This window comes from Macrosteles quadrilineatus, unplaced genomic scaffold (genome assembly GCF_028750875.1).
Source record: "Macrosteles quadrilineatus isolate MER2022 unplaced genomic scaffold, UCM_ALF_1.0 Scaffold_1__1_contigs__length_201487025, whole genome shotgun sequence".
Lineage (NCBI taxonomy): Eukaryota > Metazoa > Arthropoda > Insecta > Hemiptera > Cicadellidae > Macrosteles > Macrosteles quadrilineatus.
In genome coordinates this window covers 56181077-56208495 of record NW_026542594.1, presented here as the reverse complement: position 1 = coordinate 56208495, position 27419 = coordinate 56181077, and the positions used below count along the sequence as shown (strand labels likewise).

The following is a 27419-nucleotide window of genomic DNA, read 5'->3' as shown; positions in this document are numbered from 1 at the left end:
ACGGGACTCATACTGATTATTCTAAACACTGTATATTACCATTATAATAGCTCAAAGTTGATGCGATGGGCTTAGGAAAAAGGTTATGCACTTTTTTTATGTTAGGAGTTTAAATTGAACGTGTTGTGTTAAGGCATAGCTATGTATAATGTCACGGCCGCCTTATATCCTTAAAGGTGGCCGTGATACTGTTCATTACTGCCTCAAATATGCCTATTACAATACAATATGAATTTAGTTAGTTCAGCCACTCAGCACGCGTATACACGTTATATCAAGGCATTGTATTATCACGAAACGGCACACGGAATATTTCTCAGGTGCCGTTTGTTTGACGTCACTAACTGCTGGTTTGGTTAGGTTATGACAGTTTAATTTTATAATTATAAAATTGAATTTTAGGCATTTATAATTTTATTTTATGAACAAAACTATTTTTTAGATTAGTAATCCTTCATTCGATCTTTTTATTATCAGCACGTTTGGTTAGTTTGGTTAGGTTATGACAGTTTCATTTAATAATAGAAACATTTTTAATTGTTTCTTCAGTCACAGCAGTTAGTGACGTCAAACGGCACCTGAGAAATCTTCCGTGTGCCAGTGCCCCACCGGGTATTATCACGTATTATTGACATTATAAACATGTAAATACATCATTTCACGCCTTATGTCATTGAATTGCTTATCCGACAACCCTCAACTCAACTCAAAGCAACCCTGCCCCTGCAAAAACACGTTTATGATGGCGTCCGCAGGCGTACCAACCCCATCGATAAATAATAGAGATCGATGACCAACCCGTATCTATTACAACCAACCGTATTATTGTACATGTAATTTACAATCAATTCAAAACAAAACTCGAAACGAAACGAAACATCGAAACGAAAGAGCGCCGGTCCGCCGATGAAAAAAACCGCTAACTTCACAATTACATCCACGACGCCGACGGTGACGGTTTTACGGTTTTATTTCTGATTGGTAATGGTAACTTATATGTTGTTGTGATTTAGCATAATTTAACAGATCAGTTAAATTTCATTAAATAAATGGCCACTAAAAAAATTATTAGTGTTGACTTTGAAGTTTATGGTAGAGTTCAAGGTGAGATTATAGTAAGTTAGCTTCTGATTTTTAGGTTATAAAAGCCTCATACAATTAATTAGGCCTATTAGGTTAAGTAATTAAGTAATCACTCTAAACTTATGTAAACATTTATCTGTTTGTAATTAACTATCAATAAAATTCTTATGGATCAATAAGTGCTTATTTATAGTTCTGTAAATCCTGTTTTGCAATGTGCTTAAAAACATTGGACAGCCTTAACTTAACTCTAGCTCACTAACTTTTTGCTGTTTTAGGTGTTAGGCCTAATAAGTCGGTTAATATTGCACAGTTTGGGAACTACACCACGAACAACGCTGGCCGAACATTGTATCTTTGTGGTAATGGCGTTCCGGGACCTCACAACCCGGTGACGTCTCTACCAGACGCCTAATCCACGTCTGGTTACCGGACGTGTATCCTCTGTGTTTTAGAATATCTTTGAATATGAACCTTTTTGACTGTAATGCGATCATGTAGGCCTAATGTCTTCAATGGTCCATACATGTCAAAATTTGAGGTTAAATCAAAACAAACAAACTAGGCCTTAGCATATTCTTGAAATTGGCAACAATAGTTAAATAATACCATTGACTATATATAGTCAATGATAATACTTAATCCATTTATAAAATCACTTTGGCATTAAGTTAGTGAAAATTTCCTGTGAAATAGTTATCTATTATGAATTTAAAGATGGATTTAGATGTTCCAACGATTCCGTCAATTAGTCATTTGAGGCATTCACTCCAAGGCACGGATTTCCCGACAACAGTTGTTAGCCTATTAAATTAACTTAGAGGTGGTTCACAAGCTCGGGTTTATCGTAGTCCGAGCCCAAAATCCGGAAATAACCGGTATTTGTGCGGTGGCTTAAAAAATCGGGTTCACGAGCTCGAGACTATACTTTTAAGCTGCGGACCAAACTGATAGGCTCCACACAATTAGTGCAGGGATAAATCCTGGTTTTAAAAAATGGGTTCACGAGTCCAATTACACAGATAGTCCCGGCTTTCGATCATTAGTCCCGGTGGGTTCACGAGTCCAGGCTCAAAATATATAGTCCGAGCCCAAAGAACAATGGTGTTTGGTCTCCAACTCAGACCTGGTAGGAGACAGGTTTAAGGTGACATCATGCCGGTTTTATCTAATTAAACTGCTTTATTTTTATTATTTTTTAAAAACTAATGTTTAAATATGGATTCTCATTAAATTCAGAACAATTTCATTACCACAACGCTATATTAAAAAAATATGTAAAAACGGTAAAAAGGCTTATAAAACATGAAAAAATCGTCAACAACTTAAAACAACAAATAAATTATGCACGTAACAAAGTAGTATCATGACAAACATATTTTTACTGATAAATCCCATTTTATTACAATTTTAATGATAAAATTATGCGTAAAATATAAATTGAGCTTTCCGACACAGGTAAACCACCGTTATCTAACATAATTATCAGAAATAGTGTTAGTGCCATGGGAAACATCAAGCAAACCATCAGTCGTTGAGACATCGGTTCGCAGTGATATCACCGTTTTGTGTTGTACGATGTAAATAATTACAACAAGAGTTGTTTATATCGTTTGTACTCACTGGTCGCTGTGTGTATCCAATATGACTATGAAATGTCTTTACTGTATTATTTTGACTACTACGTACCACCACTCCACTACCTCGCATACGACCAGCTCGTTATCATGACTAAAACCCTTTTATGACTTGATGAATTTAAAGATAGATTTAGATGTTCCAACGATTCCGTCAATTAGTCATTTGAGGCATTCACTCCAAGGCACAGATTTCCCGACAACAGACTTCATTACAGTAGGCTATTCTAAATATAAAAAAATGTTAGTTGCTCTAAGATTTTTGGCTGATGGCACTTTTAATTGAGAAAATGGTATTTATTGGATGTTAAGGCCCGTTTTGCCAGAAGCGTCTGTTCCTTGCGATTATTTGATCAGTGAGTGGTTTACTTTGGTGATGAGACAAGTGTTTCTGAAAATGAGCTGTAAAAAGCAAATAGTTAAGTATTTGTTAGCTGAGGAATTTGACGGAAGATATATTAGAAATGTTTTGCAAACCATGCATGTCTCATGCTTTTGCCTACTATGTTTTTAAATAGACCTGAAGAGGAATATTTAAAATTGTTAATTGAAAATCACCTCAACTCTGATGAGACCAAGTTTCACGAGTTTTTCCGGCTTGATGTTACACAATTCAACTTTGTGCTAAGTTTAGCAAACTTGAAAACACAACTTATTTAAAGAAACAAAAGTTAAGTCAACAACTAAACACGTGCTTATTCCAGTAATAATCGCTAGCGACTGCGTCTCCGTCTGCTCCAGGAGCAGTGGTCTGCGTCAGACGCTTCTGACAAAATAGACTAACCTAAAACAATGCAAAGCAGTGGGCAGCGATAGACGCACGAGACGCTTCTGGGAAAACAGGCCTTAAGTAAAGCTTGGATGGTAGCAATTTTTTTAGTAATGAAAGCAGAATAAATAAAATTTTCAGTTCGAAACTATTCCAAAAGAATAAAAAAACTATGTTTTCCTAAATATGAACGCATTGTAATACCAATGAAGTTGACTTTTCAAATCGCAACACACAAAATGTAAATAAAAAACCATAGCTGTAAATAATATTACGGGCGAACTTCAGAATATTATTTAAACATTTTACAGCTAGATTAATAAAGAATGTAAGAATAATGGAAAGAATATTCTTAGGTTACAACCACGATTAAAGAACAGCACACGCATACGATTTTTATAGGTATCTAAATAGTCAGTACCTCTAAATACATTTTAGTTTCAAGAATTGTACCATTTAAATAAGTTAGGCCTAAGTTAAAATTAGCCTATTCAAAAATCACCAACCTAAATTATCGGGCATTTATGCAAAATAGGCATTCATCCAGTTATGTCATGCATCATAATTGAATTACAATAATGCACACAGAAAAATATATTTCACTAAGGACTTCCATTATCTGATTTCATACAAACGTGGCTTGTTGTGTTTATAAATCAATAAACTTTGATAGATTATTATAGGCAAGCATTGAGGCAATAAAATACGCGAAAAATAATCGTTTTGGACGTTTTGGTTCAGCCTTTTTTCACGATCATCCTATTGTATGGAAGTGCGTATGTCAGCACCAGTGGCTTCACATGTGTTTCCAGACTGTTATTACCAACCTCTCAAACAAAAATTCCCTGCGAATCCTTGTCATTAGGCTCCGCTTCGGATTTGGTCTCGACCAACAATAAGCACGGCTTTCACATCATTAGGCTCTGACTCGTGAACCCATTTTTTGGTCGTCGCTTATATAGTCCGGGACCAACGTCTGGTCACGGACTATAAAGTCCCGAGCTTGTGAACCCCAACGAGCTCGTGTTATTATTGTCTCTAAATTTTATAAGTGAGGGTTGCTTTGAAAAAAATGAAACATGATCAAATATTAAAATATAGAATTTTCTTCCAAAATTATTGTTGATTACTGTATTAAGTTAATAGAATAATGTGGTTGCTGTGACTGGGATTCACATGATAAACTGTCGGGACATAATGATAATTTACGTTTAATTCGGAAATCTCTTAACATATAAAATAAAGATCCACCTTTTTAAGGGTTTCAGGTTAGGGGCCAGTTGAAGTTTTCGAGATGACGAGATAAACCTTTATAGACTAACGTTTTGACTAATTTAAATTATAATTAACTGCTAATTGAGAATTGTATTGCTAATAATTCACTAATGCAATAACTTAAAATAAGTTCACCAGGTACCTAACCGTATAACGTTAAACGATAGGCCAAGGGAATCAAGATTCGAGTTTGGTTGGTTTGTAAAATGTAGTAGCCTAAATACTGAATGTTTACTAATAAATTAGACAATGAAATATAGGTACTAAATTAATTCATTTTATCTTAAATTAGCATTTTTCATAAATAATATAACACGGCACGGCCCATAATTAATTTTTGACAACATGCACTTTGTTTGTTTTGTTTAGGCTAACCTCAAAAGTTGACATGTATGAACACATGATCACACTACAGCCAAAAAGGTTCATCTTCAAAGATATTCCACCACACCTTAACCGCTTCTAACTAAAAAAATCCAACTGTAACTAAAAATTCGCTATGCCTATTATTGGGTACAGTCCCCTAGAGAACCTGGCAACTTGTGATATATTATCGGATGAATAACGTTATAACTTAAGTTATATCTGCACAAGATTATTATCTTGGAAAAATTGTATTATTGACTAGTCGTTTTTAAATGTTATTGATGTTTTTACTTTAAGAATTTCACCCCGACTAGGCTAAGTTATCTGTTCTTTAAAAAAACCTTGGCTGGTTCCATGTTGATTCTGTTTTTCACTGTTAAACTTATTACAGTAATAGGGGCCTAAATATTAATTTATTGTTATCACTCAATTTTTTTTACACTTGTTAGGCTCTACCATTTTCTCTTTCCTGAATGCTCATTCCTATTCAACTATTTTGAAGTTTATCTATACTATTATAAAAAAGAGGTGGTGTCTGTGTGTGTGTATGGGAAAAGTAAACGCGAAAACTACTGGTCGGATCGGGCTGAAATTTGGCATGATGATAGCTCACATTCCCGATTAACATATAGGCATATTTTTATCCCAAAAATCCTTTCGGGCTCCGCCCCAGTGGCTCTGGAGTTTCCCATGTTAACCTTATGAGAAATGAAATTATTGAATCTTAACAGCTGTTTCAATTAAACAAGTTGGTTCTGTTCTGTGATGTTCAATAGCATTAAAGTTACAAGGATTACCAACAGGGTGCAGCACTAGCACTATTATTTCTTTTACATTTATGACAACAGCAAAAGGTGAGTGAGCGTAGCGAACGAACTTCAACCTGGAGGCGAGTGAGCGTAGTGAACGAGCTAACCTGAAGGCAAGTGAGCGTAGCGAACGAGCTAACCTGAAGGAAAGTGAGCGCAGCGAACGAGCTCCAACCTAAAGGTGAGTGAGCGTAGCGAACAAACTTCAAAAAGAACCTAAATTTCTTAAACCATGTCCTCACTCATAACTGCTATAAGCATTTGATACTTATATGCCAACCCCGTACGAAGGACGGGTACTCTGCTAGTAACTTATAATTGTAAGTTATTAGTACAACCATTGGCTTTTTCTATTAAGTTACATTTTTGTAAAATGTTTACAGACAATAAAGATTGATTCTGATTCTATATTGATAATTATTCGATTCAATATATTGGTCCAATTTTTTTTTCACCGTGTAAACATTGAGTTGAGTTATGATTTGTTTACGATTTTATTGATAGTTAATCAACACGAAGAATAATATACTACCAAAAATAATAAATATTGAATGAAAAAAAAAACAACGACAACTAATAAAACTACAAACTATGATAAACGAACTAAAGCCTATGATTTTGCTTTTCAAACAATGTTATTTTAGAAAATCAACACAGAATTTAATACTATAAATATGATAACTGCATATTATAGGATTATAAAATTTATTGTTTTCTCCATTTTTAATCGTAATTACTTAGGATATAATTAATTAAGGATAAAATATACATAAAAAGCTTCTTTAATATTTTGTTATTGATTTTATTTTTATCGTCATTATCGATATGGTTTTAAATAATCCCATAAAATATTTAATTGTATATTGGTAATATATTAATATATTATTGTTTAAAATCATAAAAAACCATAGCTCAATTTCGATGTCAAAAAAACAAAAAAAACATAGGACCATTATATTGAATCGGATATTTATCGATATAGAATCAGAATTCATCTTTACTGTCTGTAAACATTTTACAATAATGAAATAGACAAAGTCAACGGTTGTACTTATGCAATATTAATATCAAGTTTATTTCTGTATACTTCAAAACAGTTATATAGGAATGAGCACTCAGGACAAAGAAAATGGTAACAAGTTTAAAAATGTTAGTGATAACAATAAATTAATTTTATTTAACATGTTTAACAGTGAAAGACATGGAACATGGAACCAGCCAAGGTTTTTTTTTTAAGAACAGCTAACTTATCCTAGTTGGGGTAAAATTCTTAAAATAGAAAAAACCTATAATACGGTACCTTAACTTTTATTTACCTTTTACTTACGTAAACTTATTTAGCCTATACTAAGTCCCTTACACACCTCGGGTGAATTTCTATCGTTAAATTTTTTGGTCAAGATACCAATCACTAATGAAAATTTTATCTTTTTTTCATCTTAATGAAAATGTTAATCTTTGTTTAATATTGACAATGAAACAATTGTTTTTTCCACTAAACAATCTACCCCTTCTTAATCAGGACTAATTCATTTTTATATTTTTTCACCCCAGTTTCAAGAACAAGAATTTTATTAGATCACGTGTGTTGTTGTTGCCGTGTCACCATACAAATATCTTACCTATCAAGAACACAGGCATCAACAGCAAAGGTCATCTAATTTAAGTTATTTTGTAGGTACCCCACATAAAAACTAACACTCTAATGCATTTTTATTTTTCCAGGGGTTTTCTTTAGAAAGGTAAGAAGCTGTGTGTTGCATAGTATGTAATTTAGCCTAGTTTATCTTGTACCTCTAGTATCAAAAAATATTAATTTTTTATGATCAGCAACAAATCTGAACAACAAATCTGAATTTCTAGTTTACTATTAGGCCTACTGCTATACTATATTATTTGTAGGTACATACATTAGGTTAAGTTATAAAATATAGCCTGTAGTAGTTTTACATAAAACCATTTAAAAATTTAGTTTGACTAGTTTTAATGTTCTATAGACTCAAGATACTTTCAAATTGTTTTTTTGTTCAAGTAAATTTTAATCTGGTTAGTAGTTTGCCAAATAAATGTTCGGTCTTGAATCTGAATGCCATAAAGGGCACACTACCCATGGTGAAAAAAATAAGGCTGCCGTAGTGAAATATATATTATATTATGTACCAAATATTCATTTAAGTTAAACATATATTTTATTCTCTATGACTCATTTCTAACTAAAAATGGAATTGAAATTAATATAGGCGGAGTTAAGTAGGTCCAATATGAATTACAATCCTATTCTAGTACCTGTTATTGTTGTGTACCAGGGCCGGATCTAGGAACCGCGAAACCCCGCAATGCAGGGGGGCCCAAGCCCTTAGGGGGCCCAAAGAGCTCTATAATTTAAAATTATTTTAATGCATATAAACATAATTGAATAGGACGGTAAGTTTAGTTTTGACAGACAAATATTGTCAATATCAAAGCTAAAGTTACAATTATTGAGTAAATTTAGACCTACTGATTTTACTCGTCAACAACTCGGGACCTCGCCGTAGACAGTTTAATCTGTGGTTTACTGTCACTTTCAGTCAGTCCAGTCTGTATGCTCAGCTCAGTCCAGTCAGCTCATCAGTTGCAGTGCACGCTTCACAGATCCACTACAGTCCGATCGACGTGGACGTAGTGTCAACTTAGTCAACTATCAGTTGAGCTGAGCAATAAGTCTGTAGTAGTACAGGCGGGACTTATAATAACCTCTGTAGCGTTATCTAACGACCTTAGGGCCGGCGAGAGCCATCACGGGCATCTGGGCTGAGCGATCTCGGGTCCCCTATTTTCACGATTTAGTGTCTAGCTGCCTCCGTGCCGTTTTGTTAAACATTTAACAATATATCTAAAACGCATGATAGTTTGATTAATTCTCTTGCTCATAGTTGCAACTTTATTCCCCTAAAAAATTAATATGTGAACTGAAAAACCATGCTAAAATCAAAGATTTTAGCAGATTACATGTACAGAAAAGATTTCACATTTGACCAGGCCGGACCCCCTTCAGAGCCCAGGGCCCCCGGGGCTTTGGCCCGTCTGCCCCACCCTCTGGAACCATGATTTGTATGTAGGCCTATCTATCTTGAAAATATAGTGTAAAAAGATTAAAGAAACTAAGTTTAAATTGAGTCGTTTGTTTATTATTTTACATTATTATTTATGCTTGAAATTCTTTATGTAAAACCTTTCACTTTTTTTGTACAATATGTATTTTATAATTTGTAAACCTATTTGAAAGAATAAGAAATCCTATTGACATAAGAATAAAAAAGCTTTATTTGAAGTTTGCTGTTTTTTTAGTTCAAAAATTTACAAAATTACGCTTTTTAACGAAAACGTTTTTTTACAAACAGGATCAATATTTTATCTTTAAAATAGCGTTAAAATTCAGTTTCAGCTAGCTATATTTTAAACATTCCCCCCCCCCCTCTCGCAAATAAGGCCTCCCTGCTATTGATGCCAGCTCTAGGGGCCCTTGGAGGATTTTTGCAGGGGGGCCCATATTTTGTAGATCCGGCCCTGTTGTGTACATTGGGTCTTATGAACAACTTAAATAACCTGTATGGTAAAATCCATTAGTTTTAACATTCGTCTAGCCTACCACAAAGTTGGATAGTTATTGATTAGTAAAAAGGGATTAATTTAGCAAATTTCTTTAAATAGAATCGGCTATTACTGTAGTTTTAATAATAAGACTTGGGTCTTTGACCACAGTCCTTTTGCTTTTGGTTTTAGGTAGAATCCTAACAAAGTTCAAATTGTTCCATATGTAGACTAAGGACAACAAGTTAAGTGATGTTGAAAACGTTATATTTGCTCACAACGGAACTATTTTCATACTAAGTTATATTTTTTGTATTTACAAGAAACATTTTAAATTGTCCCAAGGCACTGATTCAAAAACTGAAACAAGATATTCAGCTCTGATGCTGATAAATTGTGTAGTATATCTTCTGCAACTTTCAAATTGTTAATGGAGTACATAACTCTGATATCAATGTGGGATTGTACAGTATACCCAAGGTCAGGCCAAGAAGCTAGGACTGCGAGGATGGTGTATGAACACAGATGAAGGCACAGTCACGGGGGTTATGGAGGGAGACCAGAAACAGATTGAAGAGATGTAAGTGTTGCAGTTAAGTTTTTATCCATGAGCAACAGTTTGTCTAAAACTACCTTTAATTGCCTATACTTAAAAAAGTCTTTAATATTACTTGCGTTGTTCTAAGTTTTGGTGTTTTTTAAACAATGTACTAAGGGAACAATTCAAATTCTGGTTTTGTTAATATCTAACTTTGACCTTTATTATGTTGAATACTGCAACCCAACTCATCTAGTCTGGATTAGTGATGGACCATCATATGTTTTTATAATTTACATATGCACTTGTTTACTAAATATAATTCAGTGTAGTGTTGTGTTTGTAAGACAATAAAAAGAGTTTATAACAATTTTTGTTGGTGAAATTAAAGTTAATGAAAGAATAAATTGTTGTAAACTCTTTTTATTGTCTTACAAACACAACACAACACTGAATTATATTTTGTAAACAACTTCATATGTACAATGTAAAACATATGATGGTCCATCACTAATCCAGACTAGATGAGTTGGGTTGCAATATTCAACAAAGACATCTGACGTTTCTGGAACAGGAACGGTTTCGCTGGAATTAAAAAATTCTGAAATCATACATTTGAATAACACTCTATTTGTACCAGACTTGGCAACTTATCTAATGAGTGTCAGTAAAATAACAGATAAAGGATTTAAAGTGATTTTTGAAAAAGAGAAAGCTGTCGTCCAAAACCAAAGAGGAAATTTAATTGTGGCAGCAGAACGTCAGGGTGGTCTTTATTATGTCAAAAGTACAAAATCTATAATGGTAAATGAAAAATCAAACTATACAAAAGAACCTGAGATCATAGATTGGCATAAGAAGTTAGGTCATCTAAATGAGGTTGACTTAAAAACAGCTTTAAAAAATGAATCTTTGAATGGATTAACCTTCAACATGAAAGACAAAATTGGAGAATGTGAAACGTGTATTAAAGGAAAATTGACACAAACACCGTTTCAATCAAGAAAGATTGCAAATAATGTAGGCTTGTTAGAAGTCATACATTCTAACATTGTAGGTCCTATGAAAGTAACTACACCTGGAGGAAATAAGTATTTTGGAACATTGATGAACATTCAAGATACTGCTATGTATATTTTTTGAAAAGTAAAGACGAAATTTTTGAACGTTTCAAAGAATATAAATATGAGGTGGAAAATCAAACAGGAAATAAAATCAAGTTTCTGCAAACAGATAACGGCAAAGAATATTGTAATGGTGAATTTGACAAGTTCTTGAAAGAAAGTGGTATAAGGCGAAGACTAACAGTTCCATACACACCGCAACAAAATGGTTTGGCTGAAAGAAAAAATAGAACATTATTGGATATGGCAAGATGTTTACTGATAGAATCAAATCTACCAGGATGTATGTGGGCTGAAGCTATTAACACATCTAACTATATAAGAAATCGATGCCCTTCAAAAGCTACTGAACACTTAACGCCATATGAAAAATGGACTGGAAGAAAGCCTTCAGCAAGACACTTGAAAGTATTTGGATGAAAAGTATTTGTATTAAACAAAGCTTCAAGAAAAGGAAAATTTTATCCAAAAGCGGAGCAAGGAATATTTGTGGGGTATGCAAGCAATTCAAAAGCATACAGAATTTGGATGCCACAACAAAAGCAGGTTAAAATTGCAAGAGATGTAAAAGTTCTTTCAAAAATGTATTATGAAAGAAATGAAAATGTAAATGATTACAATCTTCTTGAGCAAAATAAAATAAAAGAAAGTGATAAAAATGATCAAGATTTTTGCATTATTCCGATCAAACAGAGCAAAAATAATGATGACCAGTCTGATTTTGACACTATATTTGAAGAAGAAAATGACAGTGAAATGGAAAATGATATTTTTTTCGAAGATAATATTGAAAATCAACCTGATGATTCACCAAGCTCAGATATTGAAAATCAACCTGATGACTCACTAAGCTCAAATGAACATCAGAAAAGGCAAAGAAAACCTCCTCTTTGGACAAAAGATTTTCAAATGTCAGCTACCTGCAATGAAGATTCAACTTTAGAATCTTCAGAGGAATGGAATGAAGCAATAAAAGAGGAAATAAAAGCTCATTTAAAAAATGAAACTTGGGAGCTTGAGGATAGAAACAAAGAAATTAATGTAATTGGTTGTAAAATGGTATTAAAGAAGAAACTAAAACCAAATGGAGAGCTAGAAAGAAGAAAAGCACGATTGGTAGCAAAAGGATTTGCACAAAAACCAGGCATTGACTACGATGAAACTTTTGCTCCGGTAGCAAAGCTAAGTTCAATAAGACTTATGCTTGGACTTGCTGTTGAAGATGATCTAAGTATTGATCAAATGGACGTTTCAACTGCTTTTCTAAATGGAGAAATAAAAGAAAAAGTTTACATGGAACTTCCTAACAACTTTGAGAGATACCTCCAAGAAATAATGGTGGATGAGAGTGAAAATGAAGATAAAAAACTATTCAACAAAACAAAGAAAATGATTACTGACTTAAAAAATTCTCAAAACAAAAAGGTTTGTCTACTAAAAAAGGCAGTTTATGGTTTAAAACAATCAGGAAGTCAGTGGTATATGAAGCTTGATGAAAAACTAAAGGAACTGAAATTCACACCATCTCAAGCTGATCCTTGTATATACATTTCAACAGTAGGTGGATGCAAATCAATAATCTCTGTATATGTAGATGACATTTTAATTGCTACGAAGAACCAAAAATACCGCAATTACATCAAAACCCAGCTCATGAAAACTTTTGAAATGAGAGATTTAGGTGAACTAAGCTATTGTCTGGGGGTAGAGTTCACAAGAAAGAATGGAAGGATATCAATGTCACAAACGAAATACATAAATGAAGTCCTAAAAAAATTCAATATGACTGACTGCAAACCAGCTGTAACTCCACTAACACCAGGTCTAAAATTGGTTAAAGGACATGAAAAAGATTGTAACTACCCATACCAAAATTTAATCGGTTCATTGATGTATTTGTCAATAGCCACAAGACCTGACATAACACATGCTATGAGTTACCTGAGCCAATATAACTCTTGTTTTGGAAAAGAACACTGGATTGCTGCAAAGAGGGTTCTCAGATATTTGCAAGGCTCAAAGAACTTGTGTCTTGAATTTTTCAAAACAGGAAAGCCATTAATTGGAGCAGCAGATGCAGATTGGGCATGCAGTGAAGACAGGAGATCATACACCGGCTACTGTTTTAAATTTGGCGGTGCTGCAATCTCCTGGGAATCAAAAAAGCAAAGGACTGTAGCTCTGTCTACGAGTGAAGCGGAATACATGTCATTGACTGAAGCAGCAAAAGAAGCCATTCATCTAAAACAATTAATTAATGATATGGGAAGACCTCAAGAAGTCATTGAAATATTTTGTGATAACCAATCAGCTATTAGGCCTACAATGGCTAAAAACTCCATCATAGGAAGTAAATCTAAACATATCAGTATCAGAGAACATTTTATACGGGAAAAAGTACAAAATGGAGAAATAAAATTGAACTACAAACCCACAGAATACATGGTTGCTGATATTTTTACTAAAGGACTAAGCGAACCAAAACATCACAAATTTCAAAAGTGCCTAGGACTTTTACCTAGCTAAGTTGGGTGAGGGGGGATGTTGAATATTGCAACCCAACTCATCTAGTCTGGATTAGTGACGGACCATCATATGTTTTTATAATTTACATATGCACTTGTTTACTAAATATAATTCAGTGTAGTGTTGTGTTTGTAAGACAATAAAAAGAGTTTACAACAATTTATTCTTTCATTAACTTTAATTTCACCAACATATTAGATAGCATAATAATTTAAAAGCTTTTTAATATGTGTAGCCCAGTCTTATTAATGTGAGTTTACCTTAGGGTTGTCAGGTGTTTAAACTGTCATACGGATACTGCCATAGGTTCTTGAACTGGCATATGAGTACCCACAATTTCAAGAACCTAGCAACCATAAGGTGAATATGAACCACAGGACTAGTTCTCTTAACAAATTGTTAAGATAGATTAAGAATAGATTACATAATTGACAGCCCGGGCGAAAACAAAGCATCAGGGTCCAGAATCGATCCCAACCGGGATAGGAAGGACCCAGCAAAATTCAGATTTCAAGGCGAGCACTATAACCACTCTGCTAATGTAGTACCATGTTAGGCCATTATGAAGTATACCAGGCAATGGCAGTACTCGTTAAACACTGTATAAAGCCTGAAACTCCCAAAAAATGTTGGCAATCAATATAAATTTCATCAATACATCAGTGCGAGTCCCAGAAGGGGGATTGGGAGGTTGGACCTCCCCCCTTCCCAAAATATCAGGGTGGACCCCCTGCCTAATCCTTTCAGACCCAGCACACTCATTTGTGTAGGTAAATTTTTAAGTCAATCAAACCACAACAACAACCTAACCAACACGATTGTGTAGGTTTTAATTTTTATTTGTTTTTTTTAAGTTTCTGGATCTTTCTGTTGCTCAGACCTGTACACATCGATTGTTTAGGTTATGGAGATCAGCTAGGAATTTTTGTTTTGCAGTCTGCCTTCATGTCTTATACTGATTGTTTTGTTGCAATGTCACGGTAAGATAGGAGAAAGAGGCTACTGTTAAGGTTAGGTTTTTAAACGTATATAATGCTAATTATTGCTGAAACTGAAATGGTTAATATGGTATTATGAAGGTTTTGTCTTTAAAACAAACCTAATCAATAATTTTAGTATTTGAAATCTAGGTTAAAACCCAACATTTATTCAAAATTTGCTCAGGACTTAAAGCGGTCGAGATGACTAAGATTCCCGGATCTGAAAGGGATAATATAGTGTAATAATTAATTGTAATGTTTTGGTTTTTACAATGTCAAAATTTAGTTTATAATGCAATACAACATTTTAAAGCTAATATGTAACTACAAAACTCATTTTAGGCTATTTAATTTTACTGGGCAAGAGGGTAGGGCATACCCCGTGAATTGAAATCCCGAGGTCACCACCTCAATACATATTATACATTTATGCACACAGTCTTACAGCTCTAATTAGTATTACTGTAAAGCGTTTTTGTTTTGGGATTTTTTTTGAAAGTTTGTATCAAAAACACACTTTGTAGATATCCCTCTGTAAATCAATTTGTCAAGATAAACTGCTGATTTAAATAAATATAGATCCCTATTCATTGTTAAGATGTTGATTGAATAAATACTTAGAACTGCCTTGCAATTAGGAAACAAGATTGTTCTAATGTTGGACATGTTATTTTTTCATGTCGGGACATGTTTATTTATTTATTCAACTTTAGTTATTTGTGCAACTAGTGAGCAAAGTGAGATTATATGGCTCGCCTACGGTTCGCGAGTAAGGATTTCTCTGTTAACATTGTCTCACTGATAAGCGAATTGGCCACTTTCTTGTCTTCATGTTGCAAATCTGGAGTGAGACAAAGTAATTAGAGTGAGTGAGACAATGTTAACATTGTCTCACTGATGAGCGAATTGGCCACTTTGCTTTCTCAAATCAGTGATAGAACATGTACATTGTTAGGTAACTGTAGGAAAAGAAATAAACAAACTCACCGTTTCAAGAACCAATTAACAACATATTAAATCCACAAATTTTAGTTATTATTCTGACGCATGTACTGTTCTCTCAATGAACATGTCAAGAAAGATGATTGTATAAAATAATATTGGTTTAGTTACCTTTACTTTCGTCCTAGTTCAATAAAAAGTTGTAATATCTACAACCATGGTTTCGACGCAAGTTGCTAGTTTTGACCATGATGCAACTAGCGTCGAAACCATGGTTGTAGATATTACAACTTTTTATTGAACTGGGACAAAAGTAAAGGTAACTAAACCATTATTATTTTATATTTGTCTTACAAGTTCAGGGGCAAGTCACAACAATGAGTAAAGTTGATTGGCTATTGTCTATTGTCTATTGTTGAACTACTAAACTATTTTTATGCTAAAGTATATAACTTATAACTCAAATAAGTTTGTCGAGTCATCTAATATTCACGTATTGTTAATCTGTTACACTATTATTTAGAAAAATTCTTGTTTAGGAAAAAATGGCTTCAACTGACTGGAAGCCCACAAAGTAAAATTGAGAAAGCCGTTTTCAAGAATGAAAAGAATGTAGATGTTTCTGGTTTTAAAGACTTCAGTATCCGTAAGTAGTACCACCCATATTTTATCATAATAGTTTACACTGCATTGAAGATTCTTCCTTATCATCAACAACATGTAAATTAATTAACTGACATTAGCTGCTTCTTGAGAATTGATGATAGTAGCGTACAGTCTGTATGTTAATCTAGTAGTATATATTTACCTTGGCGCTGTCATAATCTTTCTTATAATATGACCACTGAAGCACTTTCAATAAATATTTTAGTTTCTGGCTCTGTTTGTTTTCACCACTCTACCGACTAGAAAACCAGTCACTTACACTTTCAATATTTTATAAATTGCTTTATGACCTTCCTATGAAACTATCAGATAAAAGTGTTGACAGCAATGTTCTCATAATCAACTTCCTGCACACATTCAAAACCATAAAACACATCATGTATTTGTAAATGTTGACAATTCTGCTCCATCTTGGGGTTAAAGAGGGTTTTAAAATATAATTCAATGAATCAGTTTAATGTATCATGTTTTCAAATAAAAGAAACTACTAGTATCATATTCATCCATAATTTTGACAATCGATTTTAGTGTAGTTAACAAAATTGATATCAGGCTTAAAATTCGTTTTAATAGAAGATAAAAAATATAATAAATAGGTTACATACCTTATAAATCCGACAAACAGCTCATTTTAATTGAAGGTCGTTTACATGTTTCGGCTTGTATCGGCCATTGTCAAAACGTTGCAGTTGGATGGTGAAATCCTTGTCATTGTTTTCTACTAAAAGTACATACACAAACACATACACACGGACGGGACGAAAACATTACGAAAAACGAATAAAACTTTAAATAGGCCTATTAAATACACGGGCAGGACGCACGCACACCGTTGTCAAGGTCAGGATGCAGACTGGACTAGTTGTGTCGGTTCGGTGTTGTCTTATCAGCTGATGTGGACTGCTGACCAATGGGCGTCGAACTCTGCCTTTGTTTTAATATGCTATTGAAAATGTGATGGGATTTGAATTTAAGTTTTTCATTCAGAATTACGCTCTCAAAATTGTTGTTCTCATTAACCTGTGCCTTATAAATTTCGAATTCTTCGAGAGTGTTAAGTCTGCTTCCCTTTTGGCAAATATGTAGGATTTCAAGGCCTTTACTAATATCGTTCATATCATGGTTTTTATCGACCAAATGCTGAGCAAACGATGATTTTTGTTTTGTATTACGAGGATCTGGTCTATGCTCCTTGTATCTAGTATTGAAATCTCTACCTGTCTGCCCAGTATACGTGCTAGGACAACTGGCACAAGTTAATTTATATACACCACATTTGTCATATTTATCACCACATCTGGTTGAATTGTTTAAAATATTTACGGAACGATTAGTTGTTCTGAAGGATAGATTTATACCATGTTTTTTCAATTGTTTGGATAGGCCGTTATGCAGAATGTTACTGTATTCAACGCAAACATACTTCTCATTGTCCTTTCTTGTGAACTCAGATTTACTGGCTTTTGATTTATGTTTGTGAATGAGCTTATCCATAAGGACGGTGTACCAATCAGACCTTTAGTCAATTACACAACAGCACCAGCCTTCAAAGTTGCTAAAAAGCTAGAACAGATTTTGAAAACGTACTTTAAGTTTTTAAATAACTACAGTTTAATTAATTCTTACGACTTTATCAACAAGACAAAAAATACAAACATAAAAATGCATTCAACGTTGGCATCTTTCGACATTGTAAATTTATACACCAACGTCCCTGTCAACAAAACATTAACCATCATTGAAAACAAGTTATTATCCGATTCCGATTTATTACCAGAGGCAGTAAATGAAATAATAGTTCTACTTAAGGAAATACTTAATCAAAACTATTTCACTTTCAACAAGAACTTTTACAAACAATGTGATGGACTAGCCATGGGGTCTCCATTATCTGGAATTTTGGCTGATATATACCTTAACCACATTGAGAATGAACATATATTTTCTGATAAAAATAAACTCAAAAATAAAATACTAATGTACCATCGTTATATATATAGATACAACTATAAGATACAACTAGATATAAGTTGTATTTATTTATTTATTTAAATGGAGTTTCTGTTCCAAAAATGTTTTCTTTTATTTTTAGTAGCTGTCCCATTTATTTTGACCATCGTTTGTGTCTCAGTTTGAGTAACTATTTACTTCAGATACGAAAAGTAAAATGTACCTTTCTATCCACCATACCTTCAGCCTTCAACAGTGAAAAATTGTCATCATAACTCTTTTACCATTTTGCAGCAGAGAGTAATTATTTGTAGCAATATCATCTTATCTAATAAATTTTATATGTGTGTTAGGCCGGGCGTATGCTGAGACGCACGTGACACAATGCACGCAAGCCAAGTTTCACGGTGTAATATGGCTAGTTTAAGCACAAGATTGTTTGACTAGCGGAATGTTGGGGCTCAGCATTTGCAGCACATGCACTGTGCGGTCGCCAAGATCGACGATAGTAGCAACTCCTCTAAGTCCGATATGGGAATAGAATTTTCCCTTTTTCAAATGACATGATGTTAAACATATTTTTTAGTGACATGTTAATAGATTTTTGCAATTTTGAAATAAACTTGACATATTTAATCAAAATATATATAAAAAAACAATCCATCTACAACAGTTAATTTTTCCTCGTAAAAATAATATTGGTTGCAGTTTTTTAGCAAATTTCCCATATAGGGAATATTAGCGAATTTCCCATATAGGGAATAAGATATTACTGTAGGTCTTATCGTAAAACCTCGACCCGTAGGGTTGTCATATAGTAATTTGTAAAAAAAGAAGAGATTTTAGCTGATGGCCCCCAATATAGTGGATACAATTAACGGGTTAACAGTATTGTATACCTACATTGCACAGATATTATAACAGAAAAGGTTTTGGGTCATAAACGTAAACAAAATTATGCCTCTGGTCCGAAAGTAAACACGTTTTTATTAATATTTAAAAATGGAACTGTCAAAAAACGTCCAAACACGCTGTTACGGCTATTAGTATAGAAATTTGGACCAGTGATGTAATTTGCTCATGTTTATTAATCCATACCATTTCTGTTTAATATTCGTGCTACATTGTCAATATTCAAATTTGGTACCCTCTCAAATTGGTAGAGTACTAGGTTAAGAAATCTTGCACCTTGCTTGTCACATCTCACTAAGTAAAAATGCGTAAACAAAACGCTCTCTGTCTGCAAGACTCGGTTCTGGCTTTGGTAGTGAATACTGATACCTTGGGACTGGCCAGCAGACGCAAATTTAAGGACCGGGAGCAATGAAACAGATGATAAACTATGGACGTTGCTGGACAAAGTGAAACAAAGGAACAAAAAAAGTTAGTAAAGAGTACGAGAGTTTAATTTTTCAGTCAAGCATAATGATATTTGAGAACACAAAAATTAGTTTTATTCCAAAAGTGCCGTTTTATAATGTATTTTTATAAATGTGTAGTAAAAAAGAGGAGATTTCTCACTTTTTGCAGAAATCCTCCGGAGCTAAATAAACGTCAAAATCCGGTAATCTCCAGGGAAATCCGGGGATATGGCAACCCTATCGACCCGGAACCGATTTTACTCTTTCGTTTTGAGTCTCCTAGAGGCCAAAAACATTATCTGTTCAAATTCATATTATAATGTGTCCGTTGGCAATAAAACTCAAGCAAAAATTATCCGATATTGATAAAATTTGGTATAAACATGTAAACCTACATTTATTCAAACAAGTTCGCGATCTAGCATGATCGGACTATGGGAACGGGGGTTTATAGGGTAAAAGTTGGTTTTTCCCATTTTTTATCCCAAAACATTAAAGCATCAAAACAATTTATTTCCAAACCATTTTGTAGAGCTAGAAAAAAATGATTTAGTATATTGAAGCATTACTAGGCGCCTTATGGTTATGAAGAAAATTCCAAAAAATGGTAAATTTTATGTTTTTTGGGTTAAAAATGGGAAAAACCTATTTTAAAATTCCCATGTTATTCTTATGGAGAATATGTAAACTATTGTAGTTTACTTGTTTATGAACATATTTTAATCAATTTTGAAAAATAAATTTATTTCATACTAAACTAGCCTACATATTAACATTTCACAAAAGATAACTTTTTTACCCTCTCTGTTGCAGCAAACCTTAGTACTCGTTAAATAATGCTATTTAAATAGGGAAAATGAGATATTAAGGAGATATTTTAGTGTAAATCCATTTAGGCAAATGGAAATTCGCTTAGTCTGCAGGTTTGCTGCGGCAGGGGTATTTTTAAATGTTCAGTTTTCCAAATTTCCTTGTAGGGAAGTGGCTATATTAGAGTCTCGATAGGATAAGCGAAAAGGTCGGATAACATGGAAAGTAATAAAGACTACGTTTGCGCTGGTACTGTGACCGCAGGATGAGTTGACGATTGCCCGCGAGCGTAAGATATGTTGACAATTGTGTCGTGATTGTGGGAGGTGTTTGTGCTGGTGCTATGATCGCGGGCTGTGTTGACGAACACACTGTGAGACAACAAAACAATTATGTACAACAATTATGTGGCAATTGTGTAGTGATCGCAGGAGATGTTCGCACTGGCGCTGTGACCACGGGATGTGTTGACGATTGCGCATGAACTATCAAAATATGGAACTATAGGGAGTAAATGGAGTTTAATATACAGGAAAGTAAAAACAAAAGTCTTATATAGAAATCACCCTAATTTATTAAATACTAAAAAGCTTAACAATTAATTTCACTGTTTATTAGTTAAGTCTCAAGTCAACAATAAATGACAAATTAATGTTCAAGTCATCTTATTACAATAGTAACCATTAAATATCACTTGGCAAAATAGCTCAGCCCGTGTCGAACTATCGAAGGTTTAGGCCTACTGTATATGTATGTAGCATAAAACAGATTAATATATGTGTCTGTAAATGTGAGCTTGAGTAATTTTTGTCCGATTTTGATGAAATTTGCCTTAAAGGTGTAGGGGGGGGTTCAATGGGGGGCAAATGTTGGGGGGGGGGGTTCAATGAGTTAGCTAACTAGTAAGATCATAATGGAAACAGGGTATTATAGGGTTTTGAAATTTTTAAAAGTTTAGTTTTAGCGAATTTCCCATATAGGGAATAAGCTATTTAATTACCGTAGTACTCATGGTAAGACCTGGACGCGGGACCGATTTTTTTTTTCGTTTTGTGGTCCCTAGAGGCCAAAAACACCATCCGTTCAAATTCATATATACAGGGTGATTGATATAAGTGTGCCAGCCGTTTTCTTTGAAAACCATAAGAGATATAAAAAAAGTTAAATAGAAAGCGCCTTGGATTTTTTATTTCGCCAACTGTGATTTTTCTTATGGAACATTCTGTATTTTATATGTATCCAGGTAGAAAATGTAATTTTAAGACGATTTTATTCTTGTGACTTTTTTCATAAACCTAACCGTTTCACAGATAATATTGGTTAAAGTTTTGAAATTTCGGCATGAGAAAGAGTTTTGATAAAGGCCTAAGCAAGCATGCCAGTTGTTTAATTCGAAAACTATTTAAAATTTCACGTCTTAAAATTACTTTTTCTACCGGAATACATCATAAAATACGGGGTGTTCCATAAGAAAAATCACAGTTGGCGGCCATATTAGAAAAATGGCGGCTAAAACATTTTTTTCGACTTGACTAAAATTTTTTAAATAAAAAAATCCAAGGCACTTACCATTTAACGTTTTTTTATAACTCTTATGGTTTTCGAATAAAACGGCTGGCACACTTATATCAATCACCCTGTATATATATTTATATATATATATATATATATATGTCTCTTAGCTGATAACTCGAGCAAAAATGATCCGATTTTGATGAAATTTGGTACAAACGTGTAAACCTACGTTTATTCGAACGAGTTCGCGATCCAGCATGATCGGACCATGGGAACGGGGGTTTACGGGGGGTTTTATGGGGTAAAAATAGGTTTTTCCCATTTTTAACCCAAAAAACATAAAATTTAGCAATTTTTTAGTGCTTAAAAAAACAAATAATTTAGTATATTGAAGCGCTATTATGCGCCTAATGGTTACAGAGAAAATTCCAAAAAATTGTAAATTTAAAATTCCCATGTTATTCTTGTGGAGAATAAGTAAACTGTTGTAGTTTGCTTGTTTATGAACATATTTTGATCAAATTTGGAAAATGTTTTTATTTATTACTAACTATTAACATTTTACAAAAAAAAAACAGTTTTACCCTCCCTGATGCAGCAAACCTAAGTACTTGTTAAAACTAATTCTATTTAAATCGGGAATAAGTGTTATATTTTTAAGTAGACATTTCAGTGTAAATCCAATCAGTCAAATGGAAATTCGCTTAGTCTGCAGGTTTGCTGCGGCGGGGGTATTTTTATTTACCCATGCTTGATTTTCATCACGGCCATCTTGTAGAGATTAAAAACCGATTAATTTTGCATATTTAAGCGTTTGTAAAATGAAACATTACGGAGAAAATTTAAAAAATATACATTTAAAATTCCCATGTTATTCTTTATGGAGAATGAATAAACTGTTGTAGCTTGCTTGTTTATGGATGTATGTTGATCAAATTTGGCAAATTTATTTATTTTGTCCAATACTATTATTATTTGGTCAAAAACACTTTTACTTTCCCCGTATAAGTAAACCTAGGTACAGTAGAGTCCCGCAAACTCGGCGTAATGTGGACTCGAAGGCTGCCAAGTTTCTGAAATGCCGGGTTATCGGGAACTAGGGTTAAAAATAAGAACAATACAATTTTTAAGCCTTTTAGCTGCCTTTGTTATTTATATTCATATTACAAGTCAGGATTAAGTCATCAGATATTGTACAATAAATCCTTGGTACGAGTTGTGAATGATTTTACTTGAGCTGGCTTGAGTACGTGTTGAACTCGGACTCAAAAAATCACTAATTTTCTGAGACAGGTGATGGCTGAGTTATCCAGACTGCCGGGTTATCGAGTGCCAAGTTTGCGGGACTCTACTGTACTCCTTAAATCCAATGTTATTTAAACTAGCTGTTACCCACGGGCTTCATCCCGTTTGACATCATAAGTATTAATAAAACTATTGATTGGTTAAGTTAACCTGAAATAAACAAAATACAGTAAAAGAAACAAATAATCACACCCGATTTTAATAAGGTAATAAATTGAAAGAATAACAAACAAATGAGTACAGCTGAGGTATTTTTAACATTAGGTATGTGAAAAGTTCCCTTTAGAAAGGAATTACGACCTTAAAGGGCAATTTATGACTTAAGGGATAGTTTTGCGCAAGGTTTCTCATCATGACGAACATTTTAAGTATATGGTTTATGGGGGTGTGACTTGTAGTTTTCTCAAAAGCTCATGGGTACTTTTGGCTTCATATATAGATGGGGAATACATATGTCTTGATTATGTAAACATTTTAGTAAAAATCCAAGCAGACAAATTAAAACTTGATTTGTCTGCAGGTTTTATGTGGCGGGGGTATTTTATTTTTATTTCATCCCTAAATTATCAAGTTTACCATATAAATCTTTGACTTATTTTAGCTCTGAAAAGAGGTTTAAAGAACAATTGCAAAATGTTATGTGGAGTCAACAATGGGAACTTTTTTTTATTTGTGTTCCGATAGTCCTATTATGCCATTTTGCAACTGCCCAAGATGATTCGCGTAATAACTCAATCAGACTCTCATTTTGTTGTTGTCAGCTTGCAGATGAGTTGTGTTGCGTGTGTTGGATAATCTGTACCACACAGAAACACAGTTAGTTGTAAAGATGGACTAAAGTGGTGAATTTCCATGGCGAAGTTCCATGCTTTATTCCTCTGAGTCTGACATGGAAATTGAGGGAATTAATTGGTTCTTTTATATTGCGTTTCCAAAAGTAGATATGTGGCAGAGTGATTATGTGAAGAATCTAAAACACATGGCAAATTCCTTTTAACAAGAGAGTCTAAGGCTATGGCCACATGGGCGTTTTTTCATGCAAGAATGCAGCGTGAAAAAAGGCGAGAAATATGAGCACCATTAAATGTAATGAGGTATGCCACACACGCAGAATCGGCGCGTCTTCAAAATCGCCTGCTGCGGGCTCGCAGAAGAATGGACTGGGGTGCATTTTTGAAGCTTGTTTTCACGCTCTATCCCTGGCCGCAGCGTCGCTCCGCAAGTTTAAACCAAGATAAATGTAATTTTTCCAGAATAGCGTAAAAATATTTTTGGGTCTACCTAGTACACGTTTTGCCTATTCATAGTTTTTGCCCAGCTTGCTGTGTCACACACCCCCTATCTCCCCTTCCCTACTTCCCTCTTACCCACAAAACCTTTTAAATTGACCTATGGGGAATATTTCGGGGGCACAAGACTCAGAGCTACCCATGTTCCCAATTGTTTGTTGGGGAGGGTAAGTTTCTCATAATCACCCCAGGCCGAGTGTTCTACACTTGTGCTACATAACTACTTGCGAAACCGTTCGAACTGGCGTTGAATATGACATTGAGATTGACAAAATTCCATCTAATGCTCTCTTTAATCTAGAAGAAATATCATCCTAATCTCTCTACCTCCCTAAAGAATTCGAGCACCCACTCAAAACTAACACGGGACAACTTCAATGAGTTTTTCAATTCTTTTGAAAGGGTTGCTTTGCATGGCAAAATGATTGTGTAAAATGCGGGAAATTTTTGAGTTTAAGTAGGCTTTTGAACATCTTCCACACAGGTCTATATAACAACCTGTTCATCAACATTAACTTAAATATTGTAATTATTGCAAACCAAATAATTGTATTCTTATAGTTTAAATATTAAATTCAATTAATATGATATAATAAATAATTAAATTTTTAACTGTAATCTGTGGGTATATTGATTATATATGTCAGCAGCTTCTTTGCTGGGGGGAATTCTCTAAAACTAATGAGTGATGAATGCAATTGAACCATTAATCAAGGAAAATTATCGTTACCTGATGGTAATTTAAAATCCTTGGCTATGTTGGCCCATAGAGCATATGTTCATACATTTTTTACACTAAACCTTCATGGTTAACATCAAAAAGCACGTGCAATTCGTCAATAAGACGTACATTTTTTGCCATTGTGTTGTTGGATAAAAACATTCAACAAATTACTGGCTGAAAGCAAAATAAATGGTATCAGCAATCTGACACTCACTTTCTCTCATTAGCTTGTCAACAACCTTTATAAGGTGGGTATAACTATGATATATTATAGGAAAAATCACATAGGTTGCAATAACTTTTGAACAGTAATTTGTACAGCAATGGGGGTTGCACTATTTTGTTGAAAATTATAAGCACCATAACATACTAATTTTAATGAAAGGTTTTTTTCCCGAAAATCTGATTTTCTGTTATTTTATGGGAAAATAACGTAAGTTGCAATAACTTTTGAACTTCAATTTTTACAGAAATGGAAGTTGAAGAAATGGAATTTTGTTCATAATTTAAAGGGCTATAAGATACTTAAACTTCAACAAGTACTTTCTCCATATACTATGGTATAGGGGAGAAAGTAAAAAGTTTATTTTTAAAAAGAAGATATTTTGCAGCTAAAATATGAATAGTACCATGTTTTACGATTATCTGGTTACAATCAAGCCAGTGACGCAATTTGTTTAAGATCCCTATCTTTTTTGTTCTAAAGTTCGTGCCTATACCCAAGTTGTATCGTATGCGTCGTAAATTTGACATGCTGGCCCACATGTGTCCCAGACACATACTCATGTGTGTCTCAGCTTACGGCGCCTTGAGAAAACATGACTGCTCAGTTGTCTGCCTTGTGCTGTGTTGTGCCGCATTCATCTTAGCATATGCCTGGCCTTACTCTTTTGTAACAATATGTTATTCACATTTTCAGGTCATTGAAACCCCATAGCATTCAAGAATGCTACGGAAATGTTTGAACTTTGAGGATTGATTGCACCTTACAGCTTCATGAAGTTTGAAGAGGAAAGGTTTTTCACTTATTGTGACATTTTTTATACTTTATCTGGAATACTTGATAAGCTATTTTGGTAACTGCAAATGAAATATTGTTTACTATCATTAAATTATGATACAAATAAAACCTGTTTTCAATTGTGTGCATTCTCTAACCGTACAACCTGATGAATTTGATTTTTTTTAATGTATCGTATGTAGGCCTATTATTGTAAACCATTACATGTTAAAACCAACATAAACTGGCTTTGTTGGCAGGTTTAAAAATTGTGTTTATTGATAGGACAATTAATTGCTCACACAACGGTTAACTTATTAGAGTTTGATTAATTTGATTGAGCGTAGTAAGCGTAGCTCTTATACTACACTCCTGCTTTTGTTTTCCACACACTCCTAATGTACTGCAGGGGGAGGGGGGCACCACTCAATATACTTATGCCACTGGCCATGACATTATTTGCAGGATGACAATAAAAAGGTAAACAATAGTAACATATGTTTATCAACAAATCATCTAAACTAGCTCATTACAAATATAGGACAGAAAGGAAGAACAATCGGATTAATATTGTTGAGCATAAAAATGAATAACTAATTAGTGACACTGGAGTTGGGCTAATGTACCATTGACATTAGATACTCCAAATAGCAATTCCATTAAATTTATGTGAACCAAAGATACCTTTGATTTTGTATACTGCAAGTAGGCATTCTATACACGTGAACCAGATATACCATTGATATGGATACTGCAAATAAATAGGCATTTAATTTACAGTATCTGAACCAAATATACTATTGACTTAAGATACTGCAAGTAGACCTATATCCCTTGAAGGGTCAATCGCTGTAATTACGGCAACTTAATTTTTGCCGCAAGTGTCAATCACCGTAATTACGGCAACGTTGCAGGCTTTCTGTTTCGTTCTGTTTGTTTTCGTCTATGGTTGTCATAGCGACATCAATCGGTGTTCATATATATTTTTTTAAGTTTAGTAATCAGTTTTCGAATAAACACTATACTTTCTTTTTACTCCTTTAATAATAAAATGTATATAACAGTTTTTTATTTAGTGACTGATAGTGTTTTGCAACATGTGTGGTTACTCCAGGGTTGCCACCTTAAGTTAAGGAAAAATCGGGACATGGCCCCCTCCCCCTTGGATTAACGCTGG

At 33.9% G+C, this 27419-nt stretch overlaps 1 protein-coding gene across 2 annotated transcripts; it reads left to right on the top strand.

Annotated features, from left to right (window-relative positions):
* The first annotated feature begins 880 nt into the window (after positions 1-880).
* On the top strand, positions 881-26387 carry LOC128983365 (acylphosphatase-1-like). Of its 2 annotated transcripts, XM_054402623.1 has the most exons (5): positions 888-1104; positions 7665-7681; positions 9983-10092; positions 16162-16268; positions 26162-26387. In XM_054402623.1, the coding sequence occupies exons 1-5, from the start codon at positions 1050-1052 to the stop codon at positions 26167-26169; spliced, it is 297 nt and encodes a 98-aa protein (XP_054258598.1). In that variant the 5' UTR covers positions 888-1049; the 3' UTR covers positions 26170-26387. The 2 variants fall into 2 exon arrangements, with proteins under 2 accessions (XP_054258599.1, XP_054258598.1); XM_054402624.1 differs by lacking the exon at positions 7665-7681 and having other exon boundaries at positions 881-1104.
* Positions 26388-27419: the final 1032 nt, after the last annotated feature.

Bases quoted from the DNA above. Each gene is read 5' to 3' on its own strand.
- LOC128983365 (XM_054402623.1), top strand. From the start codon at position 1,050: ATGGCCACTAAAAAAATTATTAGTGTTGACTTTGAAGTTTATGGTAGA. The intron at 10,093-16,161 runs GTAAGTGTTGCA...ATTCTTGTTTAG, and splicing joins CAGAAACAGATTGAAGAGAT to GAAAAAATGGCTTCAACTGA.